Source organism: Lepus europaeus, chromosome 9 (assembly GCF_033115175.1).
Source record: "Lepus europaeus isolate LE1 chromosome 9, mLepTim1.pri, whole genome shotgun sequence".
Taxonomy (NCBI): domain Eukaryota; kingdom Metazoa; phylum Chordata; class Mammalia; order Lagomorpha; family Leporidae; genus Lepus; species Lepus europaeus.
In genome coordinates, this window is record NC_084835.1 from 31,077,041 (window position 1) to 31,095,445 (window position 18,405).

Sequence of the window (18,405 nt, forward strand, 5' to 3'; positions counted from 1 at the left end):
ATTCCAATACCTCTCAACAACTGATTGAAAAAGTAGACAGAAAATCAACAGGGACATAGAATACTTATAGATTTGCATGGCATAGAGCACTTAACTGCAAAACAGCAAAATGCATATTCTTTTCCAGGGCACATTGCAGTTAAGTCTCATTAATCAAAGTTCTAAAACAGGCAAACCGTGGAGACAGAAAGCGGACTGTTGCTTACTGGCACTAGGAGTGGGAGTGGGAACTGGATTTCTGGGCCAAAGGCAATTTCTTGACATGATGGAAATGTTCCATATTTGGATTTTGGTGATGGTTTCACAACTGTGCAAATGTACTAAGAATATCTAACTGTATTCTTACAATGGATGAGTAGCATGGTACCTCAATAAAGCTGAAAAAAGAGTAAGATATCTTTCAAGTGATGTTTAGAATACTAATAGGAAAAAATGCTAAAGTGCACCTATAGTTTATTACCTCTGTGTATGAAAGGAAAAAAAGTAAAGCAAGTATTTGCTTATTTTTACAAGTTCAGAATTAAACATATGGATTATATGGTGGATTATATATATTTGAGAGAGAATTACTGAATTAGGAGCATAAAGCTTTGAGAGGCAAAGGGATAGAAAACAATGAAGAGAGGGTAAGAATCATAATAGATAATAAAGTCTGAATAAATGAAATGTATAACTAGAGAAGAGAGAGCATGAAGCAGAAGCAATATCTGAAAAAAAAAAAACCTGACTATTCTTAAAATAGTTGCTATCAAAGTTCAATGAATCCCAAGCAGAATATATCAAAAGCAAATTATTAGAAGTTAATATGGTGGTTACTCCTGGGAGGAGGCAAGGAGGCTCTGTGGCGTAGTGGGTAAAGCCGCCGCCTGCAGTGTCAGAATTCCATATGGGTGTCAGTTTGAGTCCAGGCTGCTCCATTTCTGATCCAGCTTTCTGCTAGGGCCTGGGAAATTAGTAGAAAACGATCCAAGTGCTTGGGCCTCTGCATCTGCACAGGAGACCCAGAAGAAGCTCCTGGCTCCTAGCTTCGGATTGATGCAGCTCCAGCCCTTGCAGCCATTTGAGGAGTGAACCAGAGGATGGAAGACCTCTCTCCCTCTGCCTCTCCTTCTCTTTCTCTGTAACTCTGACTTTCAAATAAATAAATAAATCTTTAAAAAATCTTTAAGGGGAACTTTTGGAATATTTGGTAATTTCTATTTCTTGGACTAGGTTTAATTACATAGGGTTGCTCACTGTAGTAATTCATCAAATTAACATTTAGTCTTTGATAATTCTTTCTGTAAAAAATTAAATTATGCATCAGTTTAAAAGAGTAATATAATAGGCACATAATACTAACGCCTCTAAAACTAAGGAAAACAGGTAGCTTAAAAGAAACGTAAGATAAAAAGCATCTTATTTTCATAAGAAGAACAAGTGAAATAAAGGAAGCTAGAAATAATGAACAGTTTCTAAGTGCTAAAATATCAAATAAATTCAAAGTGCTACAAAAATATCCTTCAAGAATAAAAGTAAAACAAAGATGTTTTCACACAGCAGAGAACTCACAACCGGCAGCGACAGACCAGATGAAATCTGAAGAGTGCTTTACAGGCAGACTGGCCTGTAAACCTGAAAAAGGGAGTTAATGGCAACAAAGTAGCATGGTGGGGGCTGGAGGGAGAAGGAATTTATACCAAGATTTATTTTGTAGATGATAAAAGTGTATTGTAGAGTTTGAAATAGAGAACATTAAAATATAGAGGAAGAATACCAAGTAAACTAACAGAGTGTAAATGAAGCTAAAATGTTCTAAACCTTTGCATGTCTGATAAGAAGGTGAAAGTAGTAAAAATAATTAGACTGCTATTAAGGATGCATGTTAATCACCACATGTAGAGTAAAGGAAGTTAGAACTACAAAGAAGACAGACAAGAAAACTTGAAATAAATTTAAAATAAAGTTTATAAAATGACATGAGACTTTTGGTTTCTGGTCCAGCTTTCAAGGAGTTCAACACATTGAAAATCAACATCTCTTCTTAGATGCATCAGTAATGAGGGCTTACGGTTAACAGACAGGCAGATGTAGAGAATTCCATACAACCCGAGGGAAAGCTCAGGAGCGGAAATTGTGTGCTGCACTTAAAAAATTATATGCACCTAATCACAGGGCATTTGGCCATTTAAAAGAAATGTTAAGGGACCTAAAGGGAGACATACCCCACTTTCAGCAATGGACAGATCAACCAGACAGAAAATCAGCAATGAAACAACAGAGTTAATCAACACTATAGAGCAAATGGACCTAACATATCTACAAAGCTTTTCATCTTAGAGCCACAGAATACACATTCTTCTCACCAGTGCATAGAACTTTCTCTAGGATTAACCACATGCTAGGCCATAAAGCAAGTCTCAACAAAGAAAAGCCCAGGACTAGATGGCTTCACTGCTGAATTCTACCAGACATTTAAAGGACTAACTCCAATTCTTCTCAAGCTATTCAAGACAAATTGAAGGAAGGGAATCATTCCCAATCCTGTGAAGCATTCATCACCTTCACTTCTAAACCTGAAAAAGATACAACAGACAAAAGAATTACAGACCAATTTCCCTGATGAACAGACACAAAAATCCTCAACAAAATTCTAGCCAATCAAATCCCAACAACACATCAGAAAGATCACTCACCCAGAACAAGTGGGATTTATCCCTGGTATGTAGGGATGGTTCAACATTCGCAAATCAATCAATGTGATACATCACATTAACAAATTGAAGAATAAAAATAATATAATTATCTGAATAGATGTGGAGAAAGCATTTGATAAAATACAACACCCTTTTATGATGAAAACTCTAAGCAAATTGGGTATAGAAGGAATATTTATCAACACAATCAAGGCAATTTATGACAAACCCACGGCCAGCATCCTATTGAATGGAGAAAGCTGGAAGCATTCACACTGAGATCTGGAACCAGATTAGGATGCCCACTCTCACCACTGCTATTCAATATAGTCCTGGAAGTTATAGCCAGAGCTATTAGACAAGAAAAAGAAATCAAAGGGATACAAATTGGGAAGGAGGAAGTCAAACTATCCCTATTTGCAGATGACATGATTCTATATACAGAGGATCCAAAAGACTCCACTAAGAGACTATTGGAATTCATAGAAGAGTTTGGTAAAGTAGCAGGCTATAAAATCAATACACAAAAATCAACAGCTTTTGTATACAAAGAAAATGCCATCACCAACTGAGAAAGAACTCCTAAGATCATTTCCATTCATAATAGCTACAAAAAAAAAATCAAGTAACTTGGAATAAATTTAGCCAAGGATGTCAAAGATCCCTATGATCAGAATTACAAAATATTACAAAAAGAAACAGAAGAAGATAGAAAAAAAAATGGAAAAATCTCCCATGTTCATGAATAGGAAGAATCAATGTCATCAAAATGTCCATACTACTGAAAGCAATTTATAGATTCAGTGTGATACCAACCAATATACCAAAGACATCCTTCTCAGATATACAAAAAAATGATGCTGAAATTCATATGGAAACACAGGAGACCATGAATAGTTAAAGCAACTTTATAAAACAACAACAGAAAAAGGCAGAGACATCACAATGCTAGATTTCAGGACATACTACAAGGCAGTTATAATCAAACAGCCTTGTTTTGGTACAAAAACAGATGAGCAGACCAATGGAACATAATAGAAACGCCAAAAACCAATCCAAGCATCTATAATCAATTTATCTTCGATAAAGGAGTTAAAAGCAATCCCTGTAGAAAGGATAGTCTCTTCAACAAATGGTGCTGGGAAAATTGGATCATGTGTAAGTATGCATGATAGGATGCAGAAGTATGAAGCAAGACCCATACCTTACACCTTACACAAAAATCCATTCCAAATGGACTAAAGACGTAAATCTATGATCTGATACCATCAAATTATTAAAAAACATTGGGGAAACACTGCAAGACACTGACATAGGCAAAGAATTCTTGGGACAGATCCTAGAGGCACAGGTAATCAAAGACAAAATAGACAAATGGGATTACATCAAATTGAGAAGCTTCTGCACAGCAAAACAAACACTTAGCAAAGTGAAGAAGCAACTGACAGAATGGGAGCAATTATTTGCAAACTATACAACTGATAAAGGATTGATAACCAGAATCTACAAAGAGATAAAGAAACTCCATGAAAACAACACAAAAACCCAATTAAGAAATTAGCAAAGGACTTAAACATTTTTCAAAAGAGGAAATCCAAATGGCCAACAGACTCATGACAAAAGGCTCAGGATTACTACCTGTCAGGGAAATGCAAATCAAAACCACAATGAGGTTTCATCTCACCCTCATTAGAATGGCTTTCATACAGAAATCAACAAACAACAAATGCTGGTGAGGATGTGGGAAAAAAGGCACCGTATTCCACTGTTAGTGGGAATTTAAACGGGTGCAGCCACTGTGGAAGACAGTATGGAGATAACTCAGAAATCTGAATATAGACCTACCATATGACCCAGCTAATCCACTCGTGGGAATTTATCTAAGGCAAATGAAATCAGCATATGAAAGAGTTACCTGCACCTCCATTTTTATTGCAGCTCAATTCACAATAGCTAAGACATGGAATCAACCCAAATGCCCATCAACTTTAGCCAGGAAAATGAAATTATGGGATATATACACCATGGAATACTACACAGTGGTAAAAAAATGAAATCTGGTTATTGGCAAAAAAAAAAAAAAAAAAAGAATGAATCTGAAAAACATTATACTTAGTGAAATAAACCAGTCCCTAAGGGACAAATATCATATGTTTTCCCTGACCTGTGATAACTAAAAGAGCACCTAAAAGGCAATCCGTAGAAGTGAAATTAACACTTTGAGAAGCAATGACTTTGAACAAGTCCTTGTCTTGACTACTGAGGAATAGGTTTCTTTTTTTTCCATACTATTTGTTGAACTCTTTACTTAACAGAGTTAATCATATGTATATAAAGTTAACTGAAAATATATCTTAGTAAAAAAAATAAGATTGGGAATAAGAGAGGGAGGAGGCAGAAGGGTAGGAGGTGGGGCACAGCAGGAAGAATCACCATGTTCCTAAAGTTGTAATTGTGAAGTGTACGAAGCTTGTAACTGTAAAGTTATTTAGTCCTGCATACATTCCTACAAACTTATTTCTAAGTGCACAGTTTAAAAACTTGTCATGGGATCCCAAATCCCCCTAAGCTTGGTGGTAAAAATAGCAGTTTAAATGTTAAAATGATCACATGGATAGGATTAAGTATTAAAGTGTAAAATATTTTATCATTCTGTGAAAAGCCATCTTTACAGATTATATTCTCCAGGGAGATTTTTTAAATAATAAAATTAAGAAACAGTAACTTACAGAAGAAGATTGGCACATAATAAAAAGGAAAATAACAGCTTGTCCTTTTCAAATAGTGATCGGCATATATTACAGTATAAGTTGTAGGTGAAGTGATCATTTAAATATCGTAGGCGCTTTTCCAAAATTTTTGATTTGTTACTAAAAGGTAGGAAAAAAGAGAAAATATATCGACAAACAAAACAAAATAACATGAATAAACATATAAGTTGCTTTTACTTTATCAAAGTATTCACTCTAAAAAACATATGAAAGCACACACACACACACATTAATATGTGTGAACTGGTGAAGTTTGAAAATGCTCTACACATAGTACCAACGTCGATTTCTAGGGCTGTGATGCTGTTACAGTTCTGCAAGACGTCGCCACTGGAGACACCAAGTGAATGGTATATGGGACCTCTCTGGACAACTTTCTAAGAACCTCTAATCACTTCAAAATAAAACATTTTGAAAAATAAGGTAAAATGCTGTGAGAAAGTGAAATACAGTTTGTACTATTTCTCTGTTTTTAAAATCTAAGTTTCGCATTCTATCCAAAAGTGCCTGAGGAAAAAAAATCAGTTAGCTTACACAACCCTATTGAACTCCTATTAATGTGAGATTCTATGCTAGGCAGGGAAACTTAAGAAGCAAAAAATTAAGAAACATTTGCCTGCCCTGAAGAAGCACAGAATCCAAAGATCTATACATGTTAAAAATGAGTAAAGTTGGAAAACATATGGACCAAGCTGATTATTATTAGAGGGGTTCTGAGTGGTATTTTCTTCTTTATATTTTTAAAATTCTTGCAATAAACATGAATTGTTTTTATTTTTTTAAGTTCATTTTGAAAAATCCAATACATGTACTCCTGTGACTGTAAAGTGAAGCAGCCACTCTGGAAAACAGCTTGGCAATTTTTTTTTTAAAAGCTCAACAAGCAACTACCACATGGCCCAGCACTTGCTCTCTGAAGTGTTTCTCTCAGAGACATGAAAAGTGATATTTGAAAAAAAAAATGCATGTGCACAGATGTTTACAGCAGTTTACTCTGTAATAGCCTGAAATCAAACACAATCCAAACGTCTCCAGCAGGTGAATGATTAAATCATGGTACACGTGTAATACGCAATACTTCCCAGCAGTAACATGGAGCAAACTATTGATAGACATAAAAACCCGGGTGATTTCCCAGGGAAATGCTGAGTGAGAAAAGCCAGGCCCCCAAAGTTACATGCCATGTGTTTCCCTGTACAGGACGGAATGGAGCACAGAGTAGTGGTTGCCCAGGGCTCTGGAGGCGGTGAGAGTCACAGCTGCAGAATGGCAGTACTGGAACCCTTTGGTGGTAGAAATATTGCGTGTCTTGGCTGAACTGGTATCCAGCATCCGGGCTGTGTAGGTGCTCAGAAATGTCATCCTCAGGGAAACTGGGTAAAGGGTACATGTGATCTCTACAGTTTCTTATAATTGCATTGACTGAATCCACACTTATCTTAGAATTAAGTTTGATTTTTAGCAAGCACTATTTGTTTCCACTATTGGGAATGGGACATCAGGGTGGGGGTGAGGGGAGGGCACAGCTGTGTGTCCACGTTTCTGTACAGGATTGATTTTTGCATTATTAATGATCTATGTACTCAAACTTACAACAAAATTAAAGGACATCAACAAGGATGTGAGAAAACCCTAAAATGAAACATAAAAATAAATGAGTGACTCTAAATGTATTTCATATGAACAAACATCACCACACTGGAGGAGTAAAAAAGCCAACTCAAATCACTTTGAATATAATTTTTTATTAAAAATGTGGACACATTCCATTCTCTTGATCATGTACCTAAGAGTGGCACCATTGGATCATATGGCAAATCTATGTTTAATACCTTGAGGAACTTCCAAAGTAGCTATGTTAAAATCCCACCAATATTGTATGACCTGTAAGAAAGTTGTTATAGCACTCATGGTAAGGTCAACTCATATTTTAATTTTACCTCTCAAGTATAGCAGCTGCTATATTTCAGACACTGTTCTAAACACTTTCCAAGTATTATTTAATTCTCAAAATAATCCTCGAAGGTCAATACTATCATTATCCTTATTGTATTGATCAGAAAAACTGCAACAGTTACAGAAAGGTGAACAGGCTTGCCTGTAAAACACAGCTCAGTGTGGAAGAACTGAGATTTAATCCCTGAATTGTTTGACTCCCAAATCTGTATACATTCATGAATGAACTATAGGGAAATTATCTAGCCAACTGTCAACACACAAAAGTGGGAGTGCCGACTTAAGGAGACCTCAAGGCTGGGGAAAGATATAAATTGGATTTTCCAACAAAAGGAAAGTATGAGCCTTATCGAAATATTTAACAGAGAGGGAAGAAAAGGATTAAAGCTAATCCCTGTAAGCCTAGGTCTTATGCAAAACAACTTAAAATAGGAAGGAAGCTTTATCTTCCTCCTCTTCTCCCTCCTTCCCTCCCTTCTCTCTCTCTCTGGGTCTATCTCTATCTCTCCTTCCCTCCTTTCTCTTGCCCTTCCCTCCCTTTCCGTATGTCTAATATTCTATAATCAACATATAGTATATTAGTAATAAGAAATGTAAGTTACATTTTTAAATGGAAAGGACGGTGCGTATCCAATCTAGGGAGGAAGAGTGGCGCGAGACACTACCTGACATGAATGGAGTTGATGTACAGGCTCACAAACCAGGTGAGAGAGTACTGGTACATGGGGTCGATGTTCGCCAGGTCTGCGATGCTGAAGAACAACACGGACGAATGCTTGGCAATGGGCCTGTAGCCTTCTCGAGACTCTGCTATCTTGAGCTCTGTTTTTTCTGCAACCTGGGACAAGAAAAATCAAGATTGAAAAATAAGGAATTTGATTTACATAGTTTTCATATGATGAGGTTCATTTTAAAAATATTCCCTAACTCACTGACAAAGTTACATAAAGGTAAGCATCATTTACAAAAAAGGACTTTATGATGTGAAAACTAGGAAAAAAGCAAAGAAGGAAATACTAGAGAGGGAAGGAGAAGAAGGAGAGAATGAAGGCAGAAGAAAGGGGGGGAAAAGCAACACTTTGATCTCTAAGCTTTACAGATTAGAAACACCACAGATGGGGGCCAGCATTGTGGCATAGAGGATAAAGCCGCCTCCTGCAGTGATAGCATCCCATTGGTCAATGGTTCAAGTCCTGGCTGCTCCACTTCTGATCCAGCTCCCTGATAATGTACCTGGGAAAGCAATGGAGAATGGCCCAACTGCTTGGGCCCCCGCACCCATGTGGAATACCCAGAGGAAGTTCCTGGCTCCTAGCTTCCTTCTAGCCAGCTGTAGCTATTGCAGCCATTTGGGGAGTGAACCAGCGGTTGGAAGAGCTCTCTCCCATCCAAGTACTAATCAGGCCCAGCCCTGCTCAGCTTCTGAGATCAGATGAGATCTGGTGCAATCAGGAGACAATCTCTGTCTGTTCCTCTCTCTCTCTGCCACTGTGTCTTTCAAATAAATAAAATAAATCTTTAAAAAGAAAGTCCAGGGCTGTCTTTCTTTATTCCTCGCCTGATTATGACATGTGCCTACTATTCTCATTCACCCACTTTATTCTAAAAGAAAGAAACAGAGAGAATTAGGGAGCAAGTATGCAGATGCACACCTGTGATGGGACCCAGCACAAGGTCCACTAAAGCAGGAATAGTATTCAAAAACTATCTGTTAGCTGCTAGTTTTAGACATCAAGAATTTGCTTTTTCAGGGCCAGCACTGTGGCATAGCAGGTTAAAGACCTGGTATGCAGAGCCAGCATCCCATATGGACGTCGGTTAGAGTCCTGGCTGCTCCACTTCCAATCCAACTCTCTGCTGTGGCCTGGGAAAGCAGTGGAGGATGGCCCAAGTCCTTGGGCCCTTGCACCCACATGGAAGACCTGGAAGAAGGTCCTGGCTCCTGGCTTCAGATTGGTGCATCTCCTGCCATTGTGGTCATCTGGGGAGTCAATCAGAGGATGGAAGACCTCTCTCTCTGCCTTTCTGTAACTCTACCTTTCAAATAAATAATCTTTAAAAAGTAATTTTTCAACTAGGTTCTCATATGTTTACCTTTTTTAGACAAGAGGAATGTAGATATTCAACTCCAAAAGTGAAACTTCTTAGGGGATTACCACTCTTCAACTGACAACTCCATCTGATAGGCTGATGTTCTACAGGAGCAAACCTTTTTTTTTTTTTTGATTTATTTATTTATTTGAAAGTCAGAGTTATACAGAGAGAGAAGGAGAGGCAGAGAGAGAAAGAGAGAGAGAGAGAGGGAGGGAAGAAGGGAGGGAGGGAGGTCTTCCATCCGCTGGTTCACTCCCCAACTGGCCACAATGGCCAGGGCTGTGCCCATCTGAAGCCAGGAGCCAGGAGCCAGGACCTTCCTTCAGGTCTCCCATGCAGGTGCAGAGGCCCAAGCACTTGGGCCATCCTCCACTGCCTTCCCGGGCCATAGCAGAGAGCTAGATCAAAAGTGGAGCAGCCAGGTCTCAAACTGGTGTCCATATGGGATGCCGGTACTGCAGGCAGAGCCTTCACCCACTATGCCACAGTTTTGGCCCCAGGAACAAACCTTTAAGCCTCCACTCCAACCAACACTCTCTGCTCTGGCACCACTGTCCACAGACTCTGTTGGATAAATGTGCCTCTGTAGTCAGAATGAGGCTGTTCAGGGCTCATTCAATCAGTTGGCGAGGATAGAGCCAGAGCCCGGTTAAGTCAATCCAAAATCCCTCTGGATACGGAAGTATTTAGCCAAGTGGTTAACATGTCCCACACTGGAGTACCAGGCTTCTGTTCTTGGCCCTGACTTCTGGCTCCAACTTCCTGGGAGGCAGCAGGTGATGGCTCAAGTGATTGGGTTCCTGATAACCACAAGGAGGACCTGGAGTGAATTCTCAGCTCCTGGCTTCAGCCTGGCTGGACAGGTTATAGTCTAGAAGCCACTGGATATGCCATATAGCCTGGGCATGTACTAGGGGATCCCATCCATGCTTTTGGAGGTGCACGCTGACATTCGCCTAACCAAGCAATCGTTCCCCTTCCTTCAGTGACACGTGACTCTATGACTCCAAGAGATCCTACTCCTCTGGCTCTCCTGGGATGAAAACAAAAACAAAAAACAATGCACCTGACCAGTAATCATCACTGCCCTCATATACACGCACAAAGCCCTTCTGAAAACCCTCGGGCCTGGGGCAGAGGTGGATTAGGGTGGGGGGGGGGGGTGGCAGGGGGCTACTCTTTGATGAGTGCAGTCTCTTTTTAGGTTTCTTTTTATTTTTTAATTACTCCCAAGTGAAGGAGTATCTAGTTCACTGTGTAGGCCAAGGAGGATTAAAAGTCTGGAAATCAGTAAAGTTAGCCTACAGATGTCACTCTGCATTAGTTCAATGTAGGAACGTGGGTGTCACCTAGCTTTTTTGGATCCTAGTTTTCTCAACTATGGAGTGCGAAACGCAATTGGTAGATAAGGCCTCATCTGCCTACAGCACTGCATGACTTCATAAAGAAGAGAAATAATATAAAAATATCATTTGGCTGTGTTAGATGAATTTTCTTTTTAAAAATATGTTTATTGATTTGCAAGGGAGGGAGGGAGAGAGGGCAAGAGCGAGCTTCCATAGCTTGTTCACTCCCTCAAATGCTGGGCTAAAGCTGAAGCCAAAGCGAAAGCCAAAGCCAGCAGCCGGGAACTCAGTCCAAGGCTCCCACTTACACGGCTGTAACCCAATCACTGGAGCTGTTACAGCTGTCTCCCAAGGTCTGCACTAGCCAGCAGCTCGAGCAAGGAGAAAAGACCAGGTATCAAACTCTGGCACTCTGATAGGAGACACAGCACCTTCATCACTAGGCTAAGCACCTGTGCTTGAATTTTCAGTAATTGTAGACGACTTGCCTCCCTCCCTCCACTATCACTCTCAGCTCTCATACTTCTCCCTGGCAAGCAAATGACAAGGCCATGCAAGAAGAACATTCCTACTGGTTCCTAGAACCCACTTCATCAGCAACTACTTCTGCAGGCTCCAAACCCCAACCAGAAACAGAGGAAAGGCGCATTCTCAAACTCAATTCTTAGGTGAAGCATCAACTACAATCTGAATGAACTTGACTAGACTGCTCACTTACCCAGTAATAATAAATATATATTTTTAAAGCTTCATTCTAAGTTTCTTTGTTTGTGTATGGATACAGCATAGACCAGAGTGGGTTTTGAACCATTCACTGTTAAGATAATCTCTTTCGGGTTTTAAGTGAGCTGTCTGTGTTTCAGTACTTTATCAATTTTTTTTTTTTCTGGTAAAGCCTACCATAGCACTTTTCTCAGGGATGGAGAGCAAATTAGAATCTTAAGAATCAGAAGGTTCCCAGGATTTGTTTTTTACCTGCTGCTTCTTTGATATTTCATTGGACATCATTTTGGCAGAATCTAGGACTTTAATTGCACTCTCATCTTCTAAAATGTTCCCTTCAGAAGATGACAATGTTTCTAAAATTTTTGTCTCTATATCTTTAAGCTGCTTCTTATTAGCTGCAGACTGAAGAATAAGAGCATTTCGTTCCTCCTCTAATTCTGGTCTAAAAAGGCAAAAATACTCCATTTAAATCTGTAGCTCTTTATCCAATTTATATTTCTCAATATTACATACCACAATTTTGTAGACATTTAAATAATTTTGAGGATATATAACATAGAATAAGGTTATGATCTCTTTTATCATAACTTAAGGGAAAATACATGCATATAAATAATAATCTGAGAAATTTAAGCAAAAAAGTATTAGTTACATACATGTTAAATGTAGCAATCACCTGCTATATTAAGTCTAAGGATACATTAGATTTATCTATATGGTATACTGGAGAAAAATTCAGAATATAAAACTTATCCAATATTTGATTTTGCCATCAAGTCTCTTTTTCCATATCTTTTCTATAATAACAAGGATAAAAAGTATAACTAGTTATATAATTGGCTATTCAAGAGAAAGGCAAAATTGGCACTTATGTCTTAATAAACAAAGATGGGATGAAACTTCCAAATCACACAGTCCACCAGGTTATTGAATATGTTATGACATGGCTCTCTCTTAGATACTCTACAATGAGATTTACAAGTTCAAAATAGCAAAATCACCTCATGGTGACATACTTTTTCTCAAATTTTGTTTCAGGTCATAGACAACTTGATAATGTTATACTAAGCTTCAGGTGAATCAAAGATTTCCTTCCAGAAGCAGTTCTTTACTGGTGGCCCTTTCATACATCATAACTCTTTTTTCTTATTTGAAACATGATTAATAGTAGTAATGAAAAAATAATTAAGGATAACTAAAACAATAAAATTACCTATAATCTCATCACCTCAGGGATAATCATTGTTAACATTCTGGTGTATTCCCTCCCAAATTTTTTCACATTTTAAAATATATAGATATCTATCTATCCATCGCTTTTTTAAATAAAATATTTCCTATACTGTATATAGTTTGTATCCTGTTTTTTCCCTCCTTATCCTAAGCTTTTTCTTATTTCATTAATATCATGTGTCCAAGTCTTGTAATGCACTGCTGATTGCATGCATAGCAGATTCCTAGGTGTGAATTTTTTTGGCTTAATCGGATAAAAGTCAGAAGTCATGGCATGTAATCTGAAACTTACTACTAACAGCCCAATAGAACATGGTTAGAGTTTAACTTACTTGTAACAGGAAAACTAATTATTATGTATCCTATAGGAAGGATAATTATGTAATTATTCATAATAACAAAATATAAAATTTGACAGCCTTAAAATAACCACAAAACTATCAATGGCTTATAAAAATGCTCCTTTCTAGATCATCTGGAAGCACATAAGAAAACACATACCTCTCCTTGGCAACAACAATACCAAGTAATTGATCTTCAAGTCCTTCTGGAGTTATCATGAAATTCAGCAAAGACACCTTTGTGGCTAGCTCTGGCATATAATGAGGGTTTCTCAGTTTGGTGGTGATATAAAATTTGAAGTCAAAGGAATACTCAATGATTACTTCACCAAGTCTCATGCAATCAATGCCACCTAGATGTCAGAAAACAAACACATAGTAAGTAAGTTTAGTCCCCTACCTGTGATTAATTCTAAGGCCTTGCTTAGGTTGCAAATAAAGGATCCAAAAGTAATTCGAAATAGAAAAAGCATGGTAAAAGTCACAGACACAGAGGCAAATAAGCAATGATACAGCAGAACTAATCTGGCACAGCAAGGAACATTTTCCTGGATTATAATGGGATTTTGTAAATCAAGATTCCTTTGACTCTGCTTTCACCATTAATTTTTAATTATGATTCCAAAATATATATATATGACTAAAGCTCGAAAAGGTATTGGAACTTTGTATTGATACAACTTTTATATGCATAAAGTTATAAGCTGGGCAATGTTTACCTAAGCTCAACTCTGGCCCTTGTTCACCATTACCCTTTACAATAACGGACTTTGTGTGGTCACTGGTCACAAGACAAGAACTTATGAGGTTGGCTTCCTGTTTTTTATGTTTTAACAGTAGTCTAGGTAATAGTAGTTAGGGTAATGCAGACAGGGCAAGGTGTTTATCTTAGAATATCTGGCCAAAGTGCATTCCCAAGAGCATTCCAACGAGTCCTTTCTCTCATAACAATGACATACAAGTTCTGCTTTATTAACCCTACTATATTTATGTCATGATTTTCATTCACGCCTCAAAGACAATAATTCAGACATCTTTCAGTCCTACCAGCTAATATTAATTGTCTTCTACCTTGTTTAAAAGTTTGTCTGAGTAGTAAGGGCTCCAAAGATGGATCCAAGTCTTCGCCAACATTTTCCAACAAAAGCGGAGTTCCAAACTGAATACAGTTCTCCAATGTTCTCATGTAGTCTGCGTCTGATAGTTTAATAACGTTAAGTTGATTGTCTTTCTCAGAGTTCTTGATCCACTTATTGGCTTGTCCCTGGGGGTCAATCATTAAGGGCCTAGAATATAATGAGAGAAATTTGCAGGGGATATACACATGTGGAGGTGGCTGCACCAGCATGCAACTTCAACAGTAAACGTCATCACCAAGCTCTGCAAATATGAAACATTCTACACGTTCTCAGGATTAACCTTGCAAAAGTTCTGTGAGGAACAGTGAGAAGTTTTATTATTTTTTTTTTTCCAAATAAAGAAATTGAGTCTCAGGGAGTACTTGTCCCAAGGTTCTGAGATCCCAAATCCAGTTCATTGTTAGAAGTAGGACCTTGTGAGTGTGGGCCATGCCCTTCCCAATCTAACACACTGTCTTCATAGTCTTTTTTTTTTGACAGGCAGAGTGGACAGAGAGAGAGAGAGACAGAGAGAAAGGTCTTCCTTTTCTGTTGGTTCACCCCACAATGGCTGCAGCAGCCGGTGCGCTGCGCTGATCTGAAGCCAGGAGCCAGGTGCCTCTCCTGGTCTCCCATGCGGGTGCAGGGCCCAAGCACTTGGGCCATCCTCCACTGCCTTCCCCGGGCCACAACAGAGAGCTGGACTGGAAGAGGAGCAACTGGGACAGAACCCAGCACCCCGACCAGGACTAGAACCTGGTGTGCCGGCGCCGCAGGCAGAGGATTTTAGCCTATTGAGCTGTGGCGCTGGCCCATAGTCATTTTTAATATGGCCTCTACTAATATAATATGAAAAACAGTACTATAAAGAGTTATTAAGAATTTAAAACAAATAATCCATGAGCTTACAAAGGATCTCCTCAGGTTGTAAGGGGAACCACAGACTAAAGGTCCAAGTTTAGTGTGGTGTATATTTGAAATCTATTTAGGAGTTTTGTTCCAAAGTTAGTAAGGACTTTGTGTTCAAGAATGTATGAGTCATTAGGAAACCCACAATTTTGCTGTTAAGTAGCCATGGTGATGTATGAACAAACACTAAAAAAAGAGTGAGCACAGTATTTTCATCATGGTCAAAACATAAGCAAAATCAGAATTCAAGACACAAAGGTAAAATGAGGTATTTAAGATAATTATAGGCCGGCACCGCGGCTCAATAGGCTAATCCTCCGCCTAGCGGCATCGGCACACCGGGTTCTGGTCCCAGTCGGGGCGCCGGATTCTGTCCCGGTTGCCCCTCTTCCAGGCCAGCTCTCTGCTGTGGCCAGGGAGTGCAGTGGAGGATGGCCCAGGTGCTTGGGTCCTGCACCCCATGGGAGACCAGGAAAAGCACCTGGCTCCTGCCATCGGATCAGCGCGCAGGCCGCGGCGGCCATTGGAGGGTGAACCAATGTCAAGGGAGGACCTTTCTCTCTGTATCTCTTTCTCACTGTCCACTCTGCCTGTCAAAAAAAAAAAAAAAGATAATTATAGAAGCTAAAATACATCAAGCATTGACCATGTGCTAAGTCTTTCCTCAGTAGCGCTCCTGAAGGAGGAGGAGTTATTGTCCCTATTTACAGACAGGGCTACTGAGGCATTCAATCAACTCACTCAACTACATCTCAAAACAGAATGCGCTGGAGGAAAATTGGAACTCAATTATCCTGACACTGAGCCTGCACTGCTGGAACCTACTGCACAACATTATAAACAGACACATTTCCAGAAATTATGAGGAATAAGCGTAATGACTGATTATGAACTATGATCCCAGCAGCATCATGACTGGCTAAATAGAAAACGTCTCCTTCTACATAGTACTGACAAAAAAACATGACATTGTTATTTTCTATTTTTTAAAAGATTTTTATTTACTTGAAAGACAGAGTTACAGAGAGAGGTAGAGAGAGAGAGGTCTTCCATCCACTGGTTCACTCCCCAGATGGCCACAATGGCCGGAGCTGTGCCGATCCGAAGCCAGGAGCCAGAAACTTCATCTACTGCTAATCCCAGGCCATAGCAGAGAGCTGGATCAGAAGAGGAGCAGCTGGGACTAGAACCAGCGTCCATATGGGATGCTGGCACTTCAGGCCAGGGCTTTAATCTGCTGTGCCATAGCACTGGACCCATAACATTGTTATTTTAAAGAAAGCTTTATTTATTTGAAAGGCAGAGTGACAGAGAGAGGAGCAAGAAGAGATAAGAGAGAGTGAGAGACTTTCTATCTACTGGTTCACTGTCCAAATGCGAACAACAGCTGGGCCTAGGCCAGGGTGAAGCCCAGAAGCCAGGAACACTGTCTGGATCTCCATACGGCTGACAGGGACCCAACCACTTGGGCCGTCCGTCATCTGCTGCCTCTCAAGTGCATTAGCAGGGAGCTGGATCAGAATAGGGGCAGGACTCAACCCCAGGAGCTCTAAGCCCCAAGTAGGGGCTTAATCTATTGCACCACAGTGCCTACCCAACATGACCTTATTTTAAATACATAGGTAAGTTGAAGCATCCATTCAAAGACACATAGTAAATACAGAAAAACACAGGGACCAGAAACAGGCACAACTGAAATACAGGACAAAAGTTCCTTAGCTAAATTGATGGCTTGACTTGGGAAGAGTGGCAGTGTTAAAACCCAGCGCTTCCTTCTCCCCACATGTGGCAGGAGACTAGACCTGAGGCCCTTGCATTAAGCTGAAACACACCAACGACTTAGATAATGGACAGAAAAATTCCAACACTATGCATGAGCAGAGAAGGAGGAAATTTTTTTTATTCTTGTCCCATTTCTGGCTGGGACAGAGTATGACCTAAGAATCTGTAGTTGTTTGTCTATGTCTTATAAATTTAGAAATTTATACCAGCTATAAGGCCAAGAAAATGCCAGGCAGGGAAATTTAAAATTATTTTGGCGATTAATATACCTGAGAATCCCAGAAGTAAAACACACATTGAAGCTATGATAAGGGCAAAAAACCCTCCACCCCTGGGGGAAAGGCAGGAAAACATCTTGACAAAAACATTAAACCTGTACCACTCTTTTCCAACGAGCATCTCTTAACTCCTGAGAGAGGGGTGGTAAACTCCTGTCTCAGACCCACCACAGCCAGACTGGGGAATTATATTGACCCAAATCTCTGCCTTAACAATATGAAAGAACAGGCACGTTCATTTCCAGGAGTAAATGCCAGTTAGTTCAGTCTCTATTGTTAGATCCATGATACCTGGCTCTCAGTCATATATTATGAGGGGACAGAGTTGTGACACAGCAGGTCAAGCTGCCACCTGCAACAATGGCATCGCATATCAGAGAGCTGGTTCCAGTCCCGGCTGCTCCAGTTTGGATCCATATGGGATGCTGGCTAATGCACCTGAGAAAGCAGCAAAGGATGGCCCAAGTACTTGGGGCCCTTGCCACCCATGTGGGACACCTGCCAAGAAGCTCCCAGCTCCTGCCTTCAGCCTGGCCCAGTCTGGCTGCTGTTGGCATTTGGGGAGTGAACCAGAGGATAGAAGATCTCTCTGCCTCTCTCCCTGCCACTCTGCTTTTCAAATAAATAAATAAATCTTAAAACAAAATAATGAGGTCTCTAAATAAGAAAGAAAAAAATAAAAACCCAGTTTCAAGAGATAAACCAACAGAAATAGACTCAGTGATGACACAAATGCTGAATGCTGGAAATAGATATGAATTTAAAAAATTTAAAATGTGAAAAAACATAATGTATATGAGAAAAATTGAAGTTGGAGATTTGATTATTGTTTATAGCATTTTTATTTCTTCTTCTGTTTGTTGAATTCTTTACTTAGTGGAGGGTTAAGCTATGATTATAAATTGAAAGTGTCATTGTAAAAATTAAAAGAAACAAAGAGAAAGGGAGGAAGAGGAAGGGCGGGAGTATGGGCAGGAGGGAGGGAAGTGTCACTACGCTCCTAAATCTGTGAATATGAAATACAGGAAATGTGTTCACTTTATATAAATAAAACAAGTGGGAAAAAAAAGTTAGCAGAAAAGGTGAACCACAGGCCTGAAGGTGCTTGTGCCCAAGCAGAATCATGGAAGATATAACAAACAGTTAAGTGAGAGGAGGCCCTTGTGGCACAGGAGG

General features: G+C 39.5%; 1 protein-coding gene across 1 annotated transcript in view; it reads right to left on the minus strand.

Annotated features, from left to right (window-relative positions):
- DNAH12 (dynein axonemal heavy chain 12) overlaps positions 1-18,405 on the minus strand; it is a 215,349-nt gene that overhangs the window by 38,022 nt on the left and 158,922 nt on the right. Inside the window, exons 55-59 of the mRNA XM_062200177.1 lie at positions 14,214-14,428; positions 13,303-13,495; positions 11,818-12,010; positions 8,068-8,240; positions 5,405-5,545 (exon numbers count right to left, since the gene is read on the minus strand). Coding sequence (XP_062056161.1) covers positions 5,405-5,545; positions 8,068-8,240; positions 11,818-12,010; positions 13,303-13,495; positions 14,214-14,428 — 915 coding nt within the window. The remainder of the gene's footprint in view (positions 1-5,404; positions 5,546-8,067; positions 8,241-11,817; positions 12,011-13,302; positions 13,496-14,213; positions 14,429-18,405) is intronic.